General features: G+C 33.8%; 1 protein-coding gene across 1 annotated transcript in view; it reads left to right on the top strand.

Annotated features, from left to right (window-relative positions):
- Positions 1–3,337: 3,337 nt before the first annotated feature.
- LOC144974601 (uncharacterized) overlaps positions 3,338–15,158 on the top strand; it is a 30,850-nt gene continuing 19,029 nt past the window's right edge. The window contains exons 1-6 of the mRNA XM_078917623.1: positions 3,338–3,512; positions 3,919–4,119; positions 5,177–5,314; positions 7,046–7,146; positions 11,475–11,596; positions 14,895–15,010. Coding sequence (XP_078773749.1) covers positions 3,374–3,512; positions 3,919–4,119; positions 5,177–5,314; positions 7,046–7,146; positions 11,475–11,596; positions 14,895–15,010 — 817 coding nt within the window. The 5' untranslated portion in view covers positions 3,338–3,373. The remainder of the gene's footprint in view (positions 3,513–3,918; positions 4,120–5,176; positions 5,315–7,045; positions 7,147–11,474; positions 11,597–14,894; positions 15,011–15,158) is intronic.

Genomic DNA, 15,158 nt, shown 5'->3' with positions numbered 1-15,158 from the left:
CATATTTATTTTCACTGATAGTATGCATGGATTTTTATTCAAATATTTATGTTCACTACACATTATGTGAACGGAATCAATTATTACAAATTACAAGAACATCTTTATAACCAATTAATGATAACTTTGCAAATTTATATCATATATGAACACATGTACAGATAAAATGATGAAATACTAGAATATAAAAGGTATATTTTAAAAACCTAACTGTATATGCGTCTTTATATCAATACATTACAAATGATAAGAGAAAAATATTCAATAATATCTATCATTTAGAATTATACATTTAATATATGTTGTGGTTAATAAGCGTTTTTAAATACCGTACGCAGAGTTTTAACTCTAGTTGTGTCGGAAGTTTGTGAGAATTATGATCACGTTATAGATATCATTTCGGGTTTGGGCAAACTACAACTTTATTGTTCACTGCTTTTAGAGTGAGTTGGAACCGGTCATGGAGCTGAAAATTTTGGACATTTTAAGATAATTTTCAAACAAAACATGTGCATTGGACCAAATCCTGACGTGGCTGACCAAGAATTGTTCAAATGTTTGTTGTTGCATCTAATATTGTTGATATTGTAAATTCCAGTTTGTCAAATGCCATTGTACCTGATAACTTGAAGATTGCCACTGTTAGACAACTCATTAAGAAGTCAGACTCGATTAAATCAATTTAAGAACTTTAAACCAGTCTCCAATTTGTCATTTATTTCCAAAATATTAGAAAAAGTTTTATCTAAGAGAGTAAATCTCCATCTTTCAAACAATAATCTTTTGTCTAAATTCCAGTATGCTTATAGACAGGACCATTGTACCGAAAGCGCACTGATTAGAGTCTTCAATGACATAGTAAATTTTGCTGACGACAGAAATGAAATCATCTTAGTCTTACTTGATTTGAGTGCGACTTTTGAGACCACGGCATTTTAATACAACCTACTCAGAATCTTTTTAAAAAGTTTTCATGGGTCTGTTTTTACGTGGTTCAAATTGTATCTTGAAAATAGATTCCAAAAAGTTACAATAGAAAATAAGTGTAGTTCCCATTTTTCACCTTAAATTTGGTGTTCCTCTCCTCAAGGTTCCGTTCTGGACCCAATTTATATACACTTGACGTGCATCCATTTAGTAATATAATCCACGACTTTAGTATCCAGAAGCATTTATACTCAGGTGACATCCACCTATATTGTCCTATCACATTAAAAAGTGAAAATAAGTAATCGAAAGGATTGAGACATGCATAAAAAGATTAAAGTTTGGATGACTTATCACAAATAAAAAATAAATGAAGATAAAAAAGAAATTATTAAGTTTGGAAGAAAGAATAGTTCTGCACAAATGTTTCCCAATCTATTGATATTACTGATACAAATGACAACATTACTTCAACCCATGTCGGTAACCTTGGTGTTTTATTGGATAACAATTTGTCCATGAATGACCATACTTCCATTGTAATGCAATCTTGCAACTTTCATTTAAGAAATATCGGGAAAGTAAGACACCTTATCGATAAAGATATAATTAGCATGCTAATGTTTTCTTTGTTTGTTTTTGTTGTTGTTGTTGTTGTTGTTGTAGAATTGACTATTGCAACGCTCTTCTTGTCGGCTGTCCTTAATACACTATAGACAGATTACAAAAGGTTCAAAGCCAGATTAACATCCCTCACTAAATCAAGCAAACGTGTAATACCAATTCTAAGATCCCTCCCTGCCAGTAAAGTTTCGAATTGATTTTAAGATTCTTTGTTTTGCAATATAAATCCATGAATGAAATTTCCCCTCCTTACATCCAAGACCTAACTTCTCCCGATATACCAGTGCCAGTTTTGAGATCTGCTGACTCTTTAAAGCTAAACGTAAAAAAAAAAACTTTTCAAACAAATTTCACAGTAAATCGTTCTGTATCAGTGCCCCTAGGCTATGGAATAGCATAAGTTTTAAAACTAGATCCAGACCTTCATTTGAAATTTTAAAAAAGAATCTGAAAACTGAACTTTTTTCCGCTGCCTTATAGTCCGTTGTAGATTTTAATTTATGCATTGATTAACTATTGATTGTAACATTTTTTTTTCATAGCGCCCTGAGCACCTTTAAGTGGAAGTGTGCACTTTATAAATGCTTCAATACTATTGTTATTATTATTATTATTATTATTATTATTATTATTATTATTATTATTATTATTATTATTATTATTATTATTATTATTATTATTATTATTATTATTATTGAAGCTAGTGTCGCCGTTCTAACCAAATATTTATGTTATCATAATAAATGAATCCATCAGAAGAAACGTTTTCCTGAAAAAGCTAAAATTAGCACAAGTTACTCATCATTTATTAAAACTAAACCCTGTTCCCATCGATATAAAAACAAAAAACAAAAAAAACCTACAGACGAGTTAGTATATTACCAATTATTCCGAAGATTTTTGGAAAAGTTCTCTTTTAACAATTGTCAAATCACTTTCAAAAATAATTTTCATTGTGTATTCATATGCATTTAGAAGAAAAAACATGGGTGCTAGACATTACTTTTGAAGCTGATAGATGACTGGAAAAGTAATTGGGCAACATATGAAGAGGCAATCCTGATGGATTTATCTGAAGCATTTGATTGCTTTCCAAATGACATACTAGTTAGCAAATTTTTGGTGGCACAAAAGTCTACAAGGTACTGATTTAAAAAAGACATAAAGGTATTATTTGCTTTTTCAGAATACAGAAACACTCTCATTTGTGTCTGTTTTCCAAATATGAAATGAAATCCATTGTGGTTCTTAAACATATATGTTAAGAATTGTTTAAGAATGGTCTCCTTATGCGTTAGGAATGATACGACATTGTTAAATATGTATACTATTTCATGATACCAATGATAAGTGCATGTGCTTCTAGCATGTTCTCACATTGTGGCATTGAGATATGACACCTGCCTTGGGATCAGAAGGGCCCTGGTTCGAACCCCTTACTGTGCGGCGCAAAGTTGAGTCATTGAAAAATACTATTAACTCACATCTCTCGCCGCACTCAGGTGTAGAATGAGTATCTCGCTGACAGCTTCCTTCTTTCTGTCGAAAATAACCCATTGTAATAGTATTGTACATATGTCAGATCTCGTCTTATTTGCTAAGCGTTGCTTTTGGTTGGGGCCCCCTGTAAAGCTATTTGAGTACAGTGGATGGATGCTGCGCAATATAAAAGCTCAATTGAATTTTTTAAAAGACTGCTTAAGCAAACTTTGCTTTATTTAAAAATAATCATTTTATTGTTTTATTGATGAAATTTTAAACAAAAAATGTTTTTCTTATAGATGGAAACACTAATTCGTCCAACAGTCACGAGAAAGGGAAGATGAAAGGAAAGCATACAGACATAAACTTTTGTACTAGAGATCTTGGAGATGACAAATTTGATTCAGAGGATGATGAAAAATTCAACTGGCCTGTCGGAACATTTTGTATATTCATGAAGGGAGATAAGTGCCCATTTGGTAAATATGGTTATTTACAAAACAATGCTGTCACATCTGAAGGCTAACAGTTAAGCTATGTTACAATTTATATACATCTCGTAACACCAGTCGAATGGGAAACAAAATATATAATTCAATGTGCAAAATGTGCATATACTAGGTCATCTGTCAGTTTAGACAGAAACTATTTATTGATACTAAAGTCCTCCAATCCAAAATAAAAAGCTTCTTGAATAGTACATTTATCTAATTCTTATCCTGTTGTCATTTGAGATTATTCATTCTATATTTTTCATGTTCCAAACACATTTTGCATATATATCTAGAAAATAAAATCATTTGTTAGTTTGTAGATTTAAATGCCCCATAGTCTCTTTGATTGCAATAAAACAATAGATTCATTTATTTCTGAAATTGTCACCAGATTTTATCAAGAGCTCTTTTGAATACACGGTTGACTCCAGTAGTGCATCTGGACATATGCCAGATGGATCCTATGGGAAAAAGACAATTGAAGTAAAAGTTTGCTGTCAGTATAGAGGCTTTATAGAAGATGAAAATAATTTCCCCACAGATAAACCTTTTGCACTAATCAGATATCAGCGATCCTGCCAATCGATAAGAGGTATTACATTATTTCATTTACTATTTATTCCCTTTATCTATATATATTATATATATATATATATATATATATATATATATATATATATATGTGTATATATATATAAGAGAATAAGAATATATATATATATATATATATATATATATATATATATATATATATCTTATTCTCTCTTTCATTCTGTCAATCTGTACATCTCTTACTACAGCTTTCTCCTCTTCTCCCTCTTTCTGTCTTTTGACTTTCTCTTCACCGTTCCCTCCCTTCTTACACTCTCTTGATATTTTCCCTTCATTCTTGATCACATTCGAATTCCCAGGTTTAAGAGGTTTTTTTTGCCAAAATGAAGGTCATTTTAATATTTGAAGAACGAGTTTTCTGGCCAAATTGTTTAATACGCGTCTTTCCGTGATACGGCAGTTAAATGGTTAAAACACTTTTCTTCACATGATTTTTGGAAAACACTCTTGTTTATTTTTTATACAGACACTACGATAGACTACGAAATGGATTGTTAAGTAAGACCCTTAAAAGTTTATTTTTATGAAATAACAGGGACCATGTGTCATGATGTTGTGGAGGCCCTTTGTGATGTACTTTACAGTGGAACCTGAGTGAATAGTAATTGTGGAATCAGCCTAAAATTCCAGTTAAAATCGAGTCCAGTTTTAGCTGAATTCCAAGAGAAACAGGCCAAATGGCACTCATTCATTTCTCTCTCTATCTATATCTTCTCTCTCCTCCTCCTCCTCCTCCTCTCTCTCTCTATCTCTCTCTCTTTATCTCTCTCCCTCTTTCTTTCTCTCTCTCTCTTGGGATTTGGAGCCCCTGTTGAAACTGATTAGAGCTCTTAAAAGTCCATGTTATAACCAGGTTTCTGTTATATTTAGAATTGATAAACATGGGATGCACTGTACTTACCACACTGAATTTACCTTAACAGAACGACCCGAGCATTTTACTGATCCTAATACGCATTACTTTTACTATTAATTTTCATATATAATGTGCATTCAAAATTCATATTCCAATATAATAATTAATTCACTTGTCCTAGGAATGCATTCCTCACATGAATCAATTACCATTGCAAGTAAAGACAAGATCAAAGTTGACGAAGTGACTACGAAATGGTTAAACAGAGGAGGAAAGTCGTTGGATTTGCCACTATGCTACTACAAACCAACTGACATGAGTAAGCAAGCGACTATTCGATACGTTCCAACAATTTAATTCGAAAGAGGACTATTTCCGCTGAAACTTAATGTGATCAAATTGATTGACAAGGGTCTCTTGTACTATAATATAGGACAAGTCCTGAAACATTTATGGCACAATTACAATGATTTTCGACACTTGAGTGTGGTGAGAGAATATGAGTAAAGCGTCTTTGTCAAGGACTCAACTTTGTGCCGCCGAGGGCACAGCTAGAACCGGGGACAGATTAGAATATTTTCAATTTTCTTTATAAGAAAGATTGCCTTTTGTTAATATGGCAAATAGCTAATATAAAGTTATAGTCAAAACGGGGGTTTATAGTGATACGATTGCATGAGTTTAATTTGTTACATTTAGGCCAGGCAGCTAAAATGTGTCTCCTTGTATCTGAAACAAATTGTTACAATATGATGAGTGGAAACTACGTTTTCATCTTCCCATAATCTCTGGTTCGATCCCACTTGTGCTCTCATCATATAGTCTCTGGTTTAATCCCCGCTGGTGCCCACCTACCATAGTCTCTGATTCACACTGCACTGGGGAGGATTTCGGTAGATTTCGGCAGATTTCTGTAAATATCGGTGAATGTAGGTAGATTTCTGTGGATTTCGATATTCAGCAGTACCGGAAAAATATAGGGAATGTGTGTTAAACCACATTGAGGGTCCATAAAGGCTGATCCCCCCCCCCCCCCTCTTGAACGTTTCTTATAGTTTTTTCTCCATTGCCTGGAAGTGTATAACTGGCATTTTTCAGGTATCTAAATTTAATTTGGATTTATCTATTCTGAAATGTTAAACTTCCTCTAACATATTCAAGAACTTTTAATTCATCATTGATCCATTCATTCTATTTTAATCAGAAGTTCCGAGGTTTCATACTCCGTCCAGGAAAACTGATTTTTCTCCCTGAATTTTTATTGTATTTTTCTCCCCCGGGTCCATGGCCAACGGCAACACTTAACAGGTAGAGCGGGACATGACGTCTGTTAGGCGATATTATAATTTTTACCTGGCATCTTTTCAGATCTTTTCTCTTTTTTATTATGGACTCAACTACTCTCACATTTTCACGGTACACTTCATAGCTTTTAAGTTTGCACGGATCCATGAAATTCTTTGCACTAGGTATATTGAGGTATGGTTTGTATGAGTCAGGAAATTCTAATGTTATGTGAATAACATCTCGGTAGTCATTGGAGTCGTGTATGTAGCCAGTCCTTCGTAGAACAAACAATGAATAGTCCCATATTAAATCATTAGGCAGGATAACCATTTTAGTAGCAGCGTTAGATTACAGAGCATGAGAAGAGCGAGGATGGATGAGACGAAAATCCAGTGGCGTGGCATGCTGACAGTATAGGGTGGTGCCAGAATCAGGGGAAAATGACTAAAAACATGCTATATTTTTTAATACAAAAAAAAGAGAAAAAAAAATAAAGAAAAGACTTACTCAAATAAATAAGAGGTGGTATGTACCATTTCTCAGTTTTAATTATTTTTAAAAAATGCTGTAATCCATTTTTTAAAAGAGGGATGTGGTGCCAGGCACCAAAATCAACCAATACAGCCACGCCCCTGCGAAAATCATATATTTAAACTAGAACAGGATGCCATCAGAAGATGAATTACTCAAGGACTTGTGTCCAGTCCTTATATGGTGGTTTGAAATACACGTTTGTTTACAAATCTTATTTTCCTATATCTAGACTGTGGAGATGCCATTACACTAACCAAATCTAACCCGGAAGCTACAATTGAAATAAATGTCAATGGACGTCCTGATATGGAATGTACTTGGTTAATCAAGGTGAGTAGGTGTTTGGGTGTTTTAGGTTAATTCAGAAATATTATATACAATATTTCGCCTAAAATAGACCTTTGTTGTTGTAATATAGATTTTAAAAACCTTACAAAGGATTCTTAAAAGTGACACGCAAAGAGAGAGGGAAGAAGAGAGGGGTTGGTAGAGAGGATATATATAATTAAATATATATATATAAATATATATATATATATATATATATATATATATATATATATATATATATATATATATATATATATTGTAACACGCCTGACCGGCGAGTCTTGTTTTCGTTTTGCTCTTGGAATTACGTGTTTTGAGTGACTTTTATCTGACATTTCGCCTGGATTTTAATACCATATAATTTGTGATAGTCTTGTGGTTTTATTGATATACAATTTAACGATTTCTAACAGAGAATTTTTCTACAATTTTAAAATTTTAAGTATGAATTTTCCAAAGTCAAACATAGTTTTAAACTCCTATTTTTTTACAGCCATATTGGAAACTTTTTTTCACTGTGCTCTATTTTACAACTTTTAACCACTACACTGTTCATAGATCTATTTATAAAACTTATTTTATGAACTGACTCAGAGGGGGTAGACGAAAACAACGCCCTATTACCACCGTCATTGGTCACCGGCCAACCCCACGCCCGCTTCCCATATGACCTCGATCCTCGCTTCAATTTATCAACACTCGTCCCCCATCCGATCTAATAACTTCAATGAATACTCCTCAACGTTCCTTTTCAAATGTCAACACTGTCCGTGACAATCAGTATGAAATTAACGACCACCACGACAACAACTCGCAACAACAGCACCGTTTTGAGCAACAACAACAACAACAACAACAACAACAACAACAACAACAACAACAACAACAACCTGCAAGTAATGATCATACCAGTATAAAATTTGGATTACTAAATGTTAGATCGTGCCGTAATAAAACTCAAGACATAATTGACATAATTGAAGATCATAAAATTACTATTTTTGTCATCTTGGAAACATGGCTTAATCATTCATATGATGACCCAGTTCTGAAAGCAATTACACCCGAAGGCTTTTGTATTAAATCATTTCCACGCATTGGTAGGAAAGGAGGTGGAATTGCAATTATTTACAACATGTCTCTCCTTGATAAGATATCATTCCACCACGATGATTTTAGAAGTTTTGAGTACGCTGGATTTGCCATTCATACAAATAATTTTAAAAAGTCGTTTCACTGTGTCTACCGCCCACCACCAAGCCAACAAAACAAAAAATCAACAATTGAATTTTTATCAGAGTTCGGAGAATTTATGTCTATTCAATCCATTAAAAAAAAGCATAATATTTTTATGGGTGATTTTAACATTGATTATTTCGGAAACAAAATGAATCCAAAGTATTCCGGAAGCTTATTGATTCAAACAATTCTATTCAACTCGTTAGCGGTCCTACAAACAACCATGGCCACACTATAGATCATGTTATTACAGACATTGAACATTCTCTCTCTTCACCTGTCTTGAATATTGATAAATTAATATCGGACCATGATTTTATTGTGCTTTGCATTTTATTCCCAGTGAAGCTTGAAATAAAAAAGATGATAACAACTCGGAATATGAAGAATATAAACACGAACATTTTTAAACAAGACCTTGACCATAACGTTGAAAATATACATGATGCATATGGTCTCCACGAGTCGATTGTTGGTACGGTGGACAAGCATGCTCCCTTAAAAACCAGAACAGTTAGGGTGAGACGCCAAGCACCCTGGTATAATACCGAAATGAAATTGACTGGATTAGCCAGGAGGCGGGCAGAAAGAAAATGGCTCAAGTCCAGAGATGCTGTCGACAAAAAATTGTACATCGCGGCTAGAAATGACGTGAAAGCCGTCAATTTTAGGGCCAAAAAGAAATTATATGAAGACGAGCGTTCGAGACAATTCTTTGCCTTGACCAAGAAACTGACGGATACCATCAGGAAAGAACTCTCATCTGAATCGATCCAAACAACATTTGACAAGTTTCATGGTGATTAGTTAACAGATTTTTCACTGATCACTGAAGCTGACTTACGTGACTGCATTATGTCGTCTCCAACTAAAAGTTGTGATTTAGACCCCATAAATACTGCCATTCTAAAAAAGTGCATTGATGTAATTTTAACACCATTTACATGTTTTGTTAATAATTCGCTGCAGTCAGGTGCTGTACCAAACCTCTGCAAAGTTGCTCATGTGAAACCACTTTTGAAAAAACCTGATCTAGAAAAGAGAACTTAAAAAACTATCGCCCTGTCTCTAATCTTCCTTTTCTTTCTAAAATCTTAGAAAAGCTTGTTTTGAAACAATTACTGTCTCATCTTTAAAATAATTGTCTTGAAGAAAAATTTCAGTCGGCTTATAGGCAACATCATTTGACGGAAACCGCACTTGTTAGTGTTGTTAATGATCTCCTCTTTGTTATAGACAATGGTTCATGTTCTTTGCTGAATTTGCTTGACCTATCGTCTGCTTTTGATACTATTGATCACACTCTTCTCCTCAAACGTCTTGAAATTACTTATGGCGTGTCTGGTGCAGCGTTTGATTGGTTTAGGTCATATTTGTTTAATCGTAAACAAATTATTACTGTGGATGAATATAGATCTGAGGAAATCATTCTTGATTGTGGGGTTCCCCAGGGTTCAGTACTTGGACCCGTTCTTTTTGTTCTGTACGTTGGACCTCTGTCTAAAATCATCAGTACTTTTGATCTGTCTTACCACCAATATGCTGATGATACGCAATTGTACTGCGTTTCCAATACGAGAAATTTACAAGAAGTATCAGCCAATAGTAAGAATTGTATCCAAAGTGTTAAGAAATGGATGAATGAGAACAGACTGAAGCTAAATGATGATAAGACAGAGGTGCTGTATGTTGGGAACAGGAAGTGGAAAAGTGAAACATATTTGAAGCTGGGGGATGCCTCCATTCAAATTGTTGATAAAGTGAAAAACCTTGGCATATTCTTAGACTCTGGACTGTCGATGGAGCATCAGGTTAATAATTTGGTTAGATCTCTCTTTTTCCAACTAAAAAAGATTGCTTCCATTAGACGGTTCATATCTGAGGATGTGACCAAACACCTGGTTGTGTCCCTCGTACTATCAAAATTGGATTATTGCAGTGCTCTGTTGTTTGGCGTTTCGCAATATAATCTGAGACGTCTTCAGATTGTCCAAAACAGCGCTGCCAGGCTAGTATTCATGGAGCGTAGGTGCGATTCTGTCAGACCTCTGCTTCATGACCTGCACTGGCTGCCTGTTGAGAAAATGATTAAATTAAAAGCTTGTACTTTAGTGTATCGTTGTCTTGAAGGTACTGCCCCTTCCTACATTTCGGAACTAATTGAAATATATTCAAAACCCCGCCCCTTACGTTCGGCCAGTGATTCCACCAAACTAGTTGTCCCTCGAATACGGAAAAATGCTGGAATGAGATCCTTTTCTCATTTCGGACCCTCTGTTTGGAACGCCTTACCACAGAGCATTCGTGAAAAAGAATCTTTGTCTATTTTTAAATGTTCGCTTAAAACATATCTGTTTCGTCTTTAGTAGATTATTATTATTATGTGTGAACTGAGAGAGAATAAAGAAAGAAAGAAAGTAAGAGAGATAGATAGATAGATAGATAGAGATAGATAGAGATAGAGAGAGAGAGAGAGAGAGAGAGAGAGAGAGAGAGAGAGAGAGAGAGAGAGAAATACATAAGATTAAAATCATTTATTTAACTATGATTTTAAAACAAATTAGAAAACTAATACATCTTTATTCGTTCTCTATCATGCAATATGTACCTGGCCATTTTACAGACATATAATAATATTGTCTCTTTGTATATTAGCTTTGTTGACTCATCATCATGTTACACATGATAAACTCTTTGTTATTAAAAAAAAATAATTTAAAAAATTAAGCTTTATATAGGGCAATATGCACTAAATGTGATCAAAACGCTTTACAAGGAGTCCCTGGTCAACAGCAACATTTAACATGTAGGACGGGACATGACGCCTGTTAGGCGATATTACAATTTTTCGGACAAAGACAACGATGTTAACGGCCAGGTACTCATTTTACACCTGAGGACGATGAGAGAATGTAAGTAAAGAGCCTTTTTCCAAGGACTCAAATATGCGCCGAGCGCGAGGCTCGAACCCAGGACCTTCCTATCCGAAAGCGAGTGTCATACCACTAGACCATATAGCCTCACAAAGTGACACAACATCAAAAAAAAATCTTTTGACAGATTTCTAATCGAATTGTTTTTTTACGCAGGGTGAGAAAGAAACGTCTGGCATAGTTTTGAACTTTGAAGACTTTAATATCAAAAAAGACGGCAAGAAATGTAAAGATGTGCTTGAGATTCGTCACGCAAGGATTGGGCAGATTGGGTTCAAGTAAGATTGTTGTCAATTTTAAATTACAACTATTCGCAAGTTTCACGTCACATGTAAAACGTTGTAAAAGGATAGGAGCTTTTTGTAATGAATAATATGTTGGACATTGTGCAATTTATCAAATGATAAATGCCTACGATTAGCAATTTAAATATAAAATTAATACGTTTTGCAAACTTTAAAATGAAAATGGTTTACAATTAGCATATCACATGTAATATACTTTTTACGATCTTTAAAATGAGAATGGTTTACAGTTAGCATATCACATGTAATATACGTTTTACTATCTGTGAAATGAGAATAGTTTACAATTAGCATATGTCATGTAATATACATTTTACGATCTGTAAAATGAAACTGGTTTACAATTAGCATATCACATGTAATATACGTTTTACGATCTGTAAAATGAAACTGGTTTACAATTAGCATATCAGTGGTAAAATACATTCTACAATCTTTAAAAGTAAAATAGTTTACAATTATAATATTACATGAGGACGTGAATCCAGACAAACTTAAAAGGTATTGAAAAAATTAAAGATTGTTTTCAGTACAAGTTCTTTGTAAGACGTCTTACCCTCTATAATAAACAAGCTACATGTGAGATATTGGATGTACAATATTTAGAATGAATTGTGTTTATAAGTAGCAAATACAAATCACATGTAGAAGAGACATTGCAGCAACTTGTTTCCCCATTTCGCCAACGTTTTATAGCCTATATTGTATTTCGTGCTGTAATGAACCGTCTTGATAAACACTAAGTGCTACCAACAAGGGTTCAGGAAATAGCGATCTTGTAAATCAAAGCTGACATTCACACTGGAATTAATCTGTAAATCACTAAACGAAAAAATACAAATTGATTGATGGATTCTTGACTTCGGCTAGCTAGTCCAAAAATGAGAAAACTATAAATTTAGAAATATAGAATAAAGTCAAGTTCAAACAGATTTGGAAGACATTAGAAGACAAAACCTTCACTGCTGTATAAAAACTGGTCATGCGACAGAACTCAGAAAGTTGTTATAGTTGGTGTAATAATCCCCCCCTCCCCATTGTATTATTGGGAGTACCATATGCATAAAGCACTGTCCTGGTCCTTTGTGATTTAGGAGTTTCATAAATATGAATGACGTCAGAAAATGCCTATCCCAAGAAACTTATTAAACCTTTTTTTCCGACGTCAGTTTACTGTTTAGAGATAGGGATAATAAAATCAAATCACTTGATGCCTCTTATACGAACTCGACACCCTTTTCCACCGAATCAAAGAAATGGTACATGCCATTTCATCCTGCTTAATAAAACCACTATTCCATATTATTGCTTCCCATAACTTTCTGTTATACTTCTATGCAGATGACTCTCAAATTTATAAATCGTTGTCTTTTTCATGACACAATTCGGCGTTATCAAAATGTATGATTGACATTAAATACTGGATAATTGAGAACAAACTCTAAATAAACGAATCCAAAACTGAAAGTATTTTTTATTGCCAACCCCCCCCCCCCCCCCCCCCCCCCCCCCCCCCCCAAAAGCAATTAGAAATTGGAAGGATTACTATAAATAAAAGTGAAGTGCATTTACCTAAGCAGGTTAGGAATATGGGGCCATCTTCGATGAAAATCTATCCATGTCATTCCATATAAATAATGTCTGTAAATCTTTGAGTTTTGAAATCAATAGAATATTCCGTGTCAGACAGTTTTTAATTGTCACCAAAAAATTAATGGTCTCTTTGGTTTTATCAAAACTGGATTATTGTAATTCCTTTTTGTCAGGTCTCCCAATGAATCTAACTGGTAAATTTCAACGGGTACAAAATTCAATAGCGGCATAATATATCAAAAAAGAAAATTCGACTATAAATCATCCCACTTATGGAAAATTTGCATTGGCTTCCTGTCCGCTATAGAATATACTACAAAATCGCTGTGTTAGTTTTCAAATGCCTCAACAATTTATCCCCCCTTTATCTTTCAGAACTTATAAACCTTAAGCCACGAATTAGAAGTCTTCGGTCATCACGCGACATCACTTTATTATCTGTACCAAAGTGTACTTTAACATCTTTTGATTTTCGCTCTTTTCAATGTTATGGCCCCAAACTCTGGAATACCCTACATACCCCAACCCATGAGAGAAATCGAGAATATCTCAAACTTAAATCTGCATTTTAAACCATGTCGGCTGTAATGTTTGTATACTATTATTTAAGCAATTTGTATTTTGTTTCAATATTTCATTTTGACTTTACATATGTAAGTAATGTAAATCGATATCTGTAAAGCGCTTTGAAATGTTTGGTTAAATGGAAAGCGCCCAACAAGTGTCTTATTATTATTATTATTATTATTATTATTATTATTATTATTATTATTATTATTATTATTATTATTATTATTATTATTATTATTATTATTATTATTATTATCATCATCATCATCATTAACATGATATTATATATAATATATCATAGACAACAAACCAATTCACTTTCGATACAGCCTAACAAATTTGATACTCCAGCGATTCTACAGCGACCGCTACCTTACAGTCTGCAAAAGCCACCCATTGAAATGGGACTTAAGTGGAAGTGATTTGCGAAAGCAAATAGAACACTAAGATTCTTGCGCCAGTGACCTCAAAAAGTAAAGTCTGAAGCTTTCAGTGCACTAATGAGGCCGCCATTGGAAAATGCCAGTTCGGAAAACACTCATAAAGAACACTGAACAGGTTTCAACGTAAAAAGTGAAAGTCATGACAATCTGCAAATCCACGCATAAAAGAAATTTTACAACAGATGCCCTCAACAAGCTAGAACTCTCGACGGAAACTTCGAGCCTCACAGTACTTTAGAAAAGTGGAAGAGTACATTCAATATAAACAACACATCACTCAATATTCCCTAACAATTGAAACAAATACCAGGCGGATATAAAACGAGATACTTCCACGAATACAAATTCATTATCCTCACATTTCTTCTGGAGAACTATAAGAGAATTGAATTCATTGCGAAAACACGACATCAACAGTTCTCACAAGAAAGTCATCAGAATACCCATCGTCTCAATAGGTTTTTCTCCATTACTTTTGTCAAGGCGATTCCCATATTTTGCTGCAGGGTGCAATCCATATTTTTGTGTGCAAAACTCCTCCCCACACTGGATTTAAGTTTTTCTTAATTCTCAAATCATTATCAAGAAGTACTAGTTCATCATATCTATTATGATTAAAAAAAAAAAAAATTAAAATTCACTAAATTCATGTCATTTCAATCTAGATATTGTGACGAAGTCGATTACTCAATCCGATCAATCACCGACAAAGTCCTTGTGAGGTTCACCACCGTCGGAAATTCAAACTCATCGTTTAAGATTAAAGCAAAAATGACTGACTGTAAGTAGTTTTATTTAGCACAAGATAGTATGTATTTACAATAAACAATATGTCTTCTTCTTCTTCTTCTTCTTCTTCTTCTTCTTCTTCTTCTTCTTCTTATTATTATTATTATTATTATTATTATTATTATTATTATTATTTATTA

Source organism: Berghia stephanieae, chromosome 6 (assembly GCF_034508935.2).
Source record: "Berghia stephanieae isolate SIO BIC M18660-M18661 chromosome 6, UCSD_Bste_1.3, whole genome shotgun sequence".
Taxonomy (NCBI): domain Eukaryota; kingdom Metazoa; phylum Mollusca; class Gastropoda; order Nudibranchia; family Aeolidiidae; genus Berghia; species Berghia stephanieae.
This window is presented reverse-complemented; position numbering and strand designations above follow the sequence as displayed.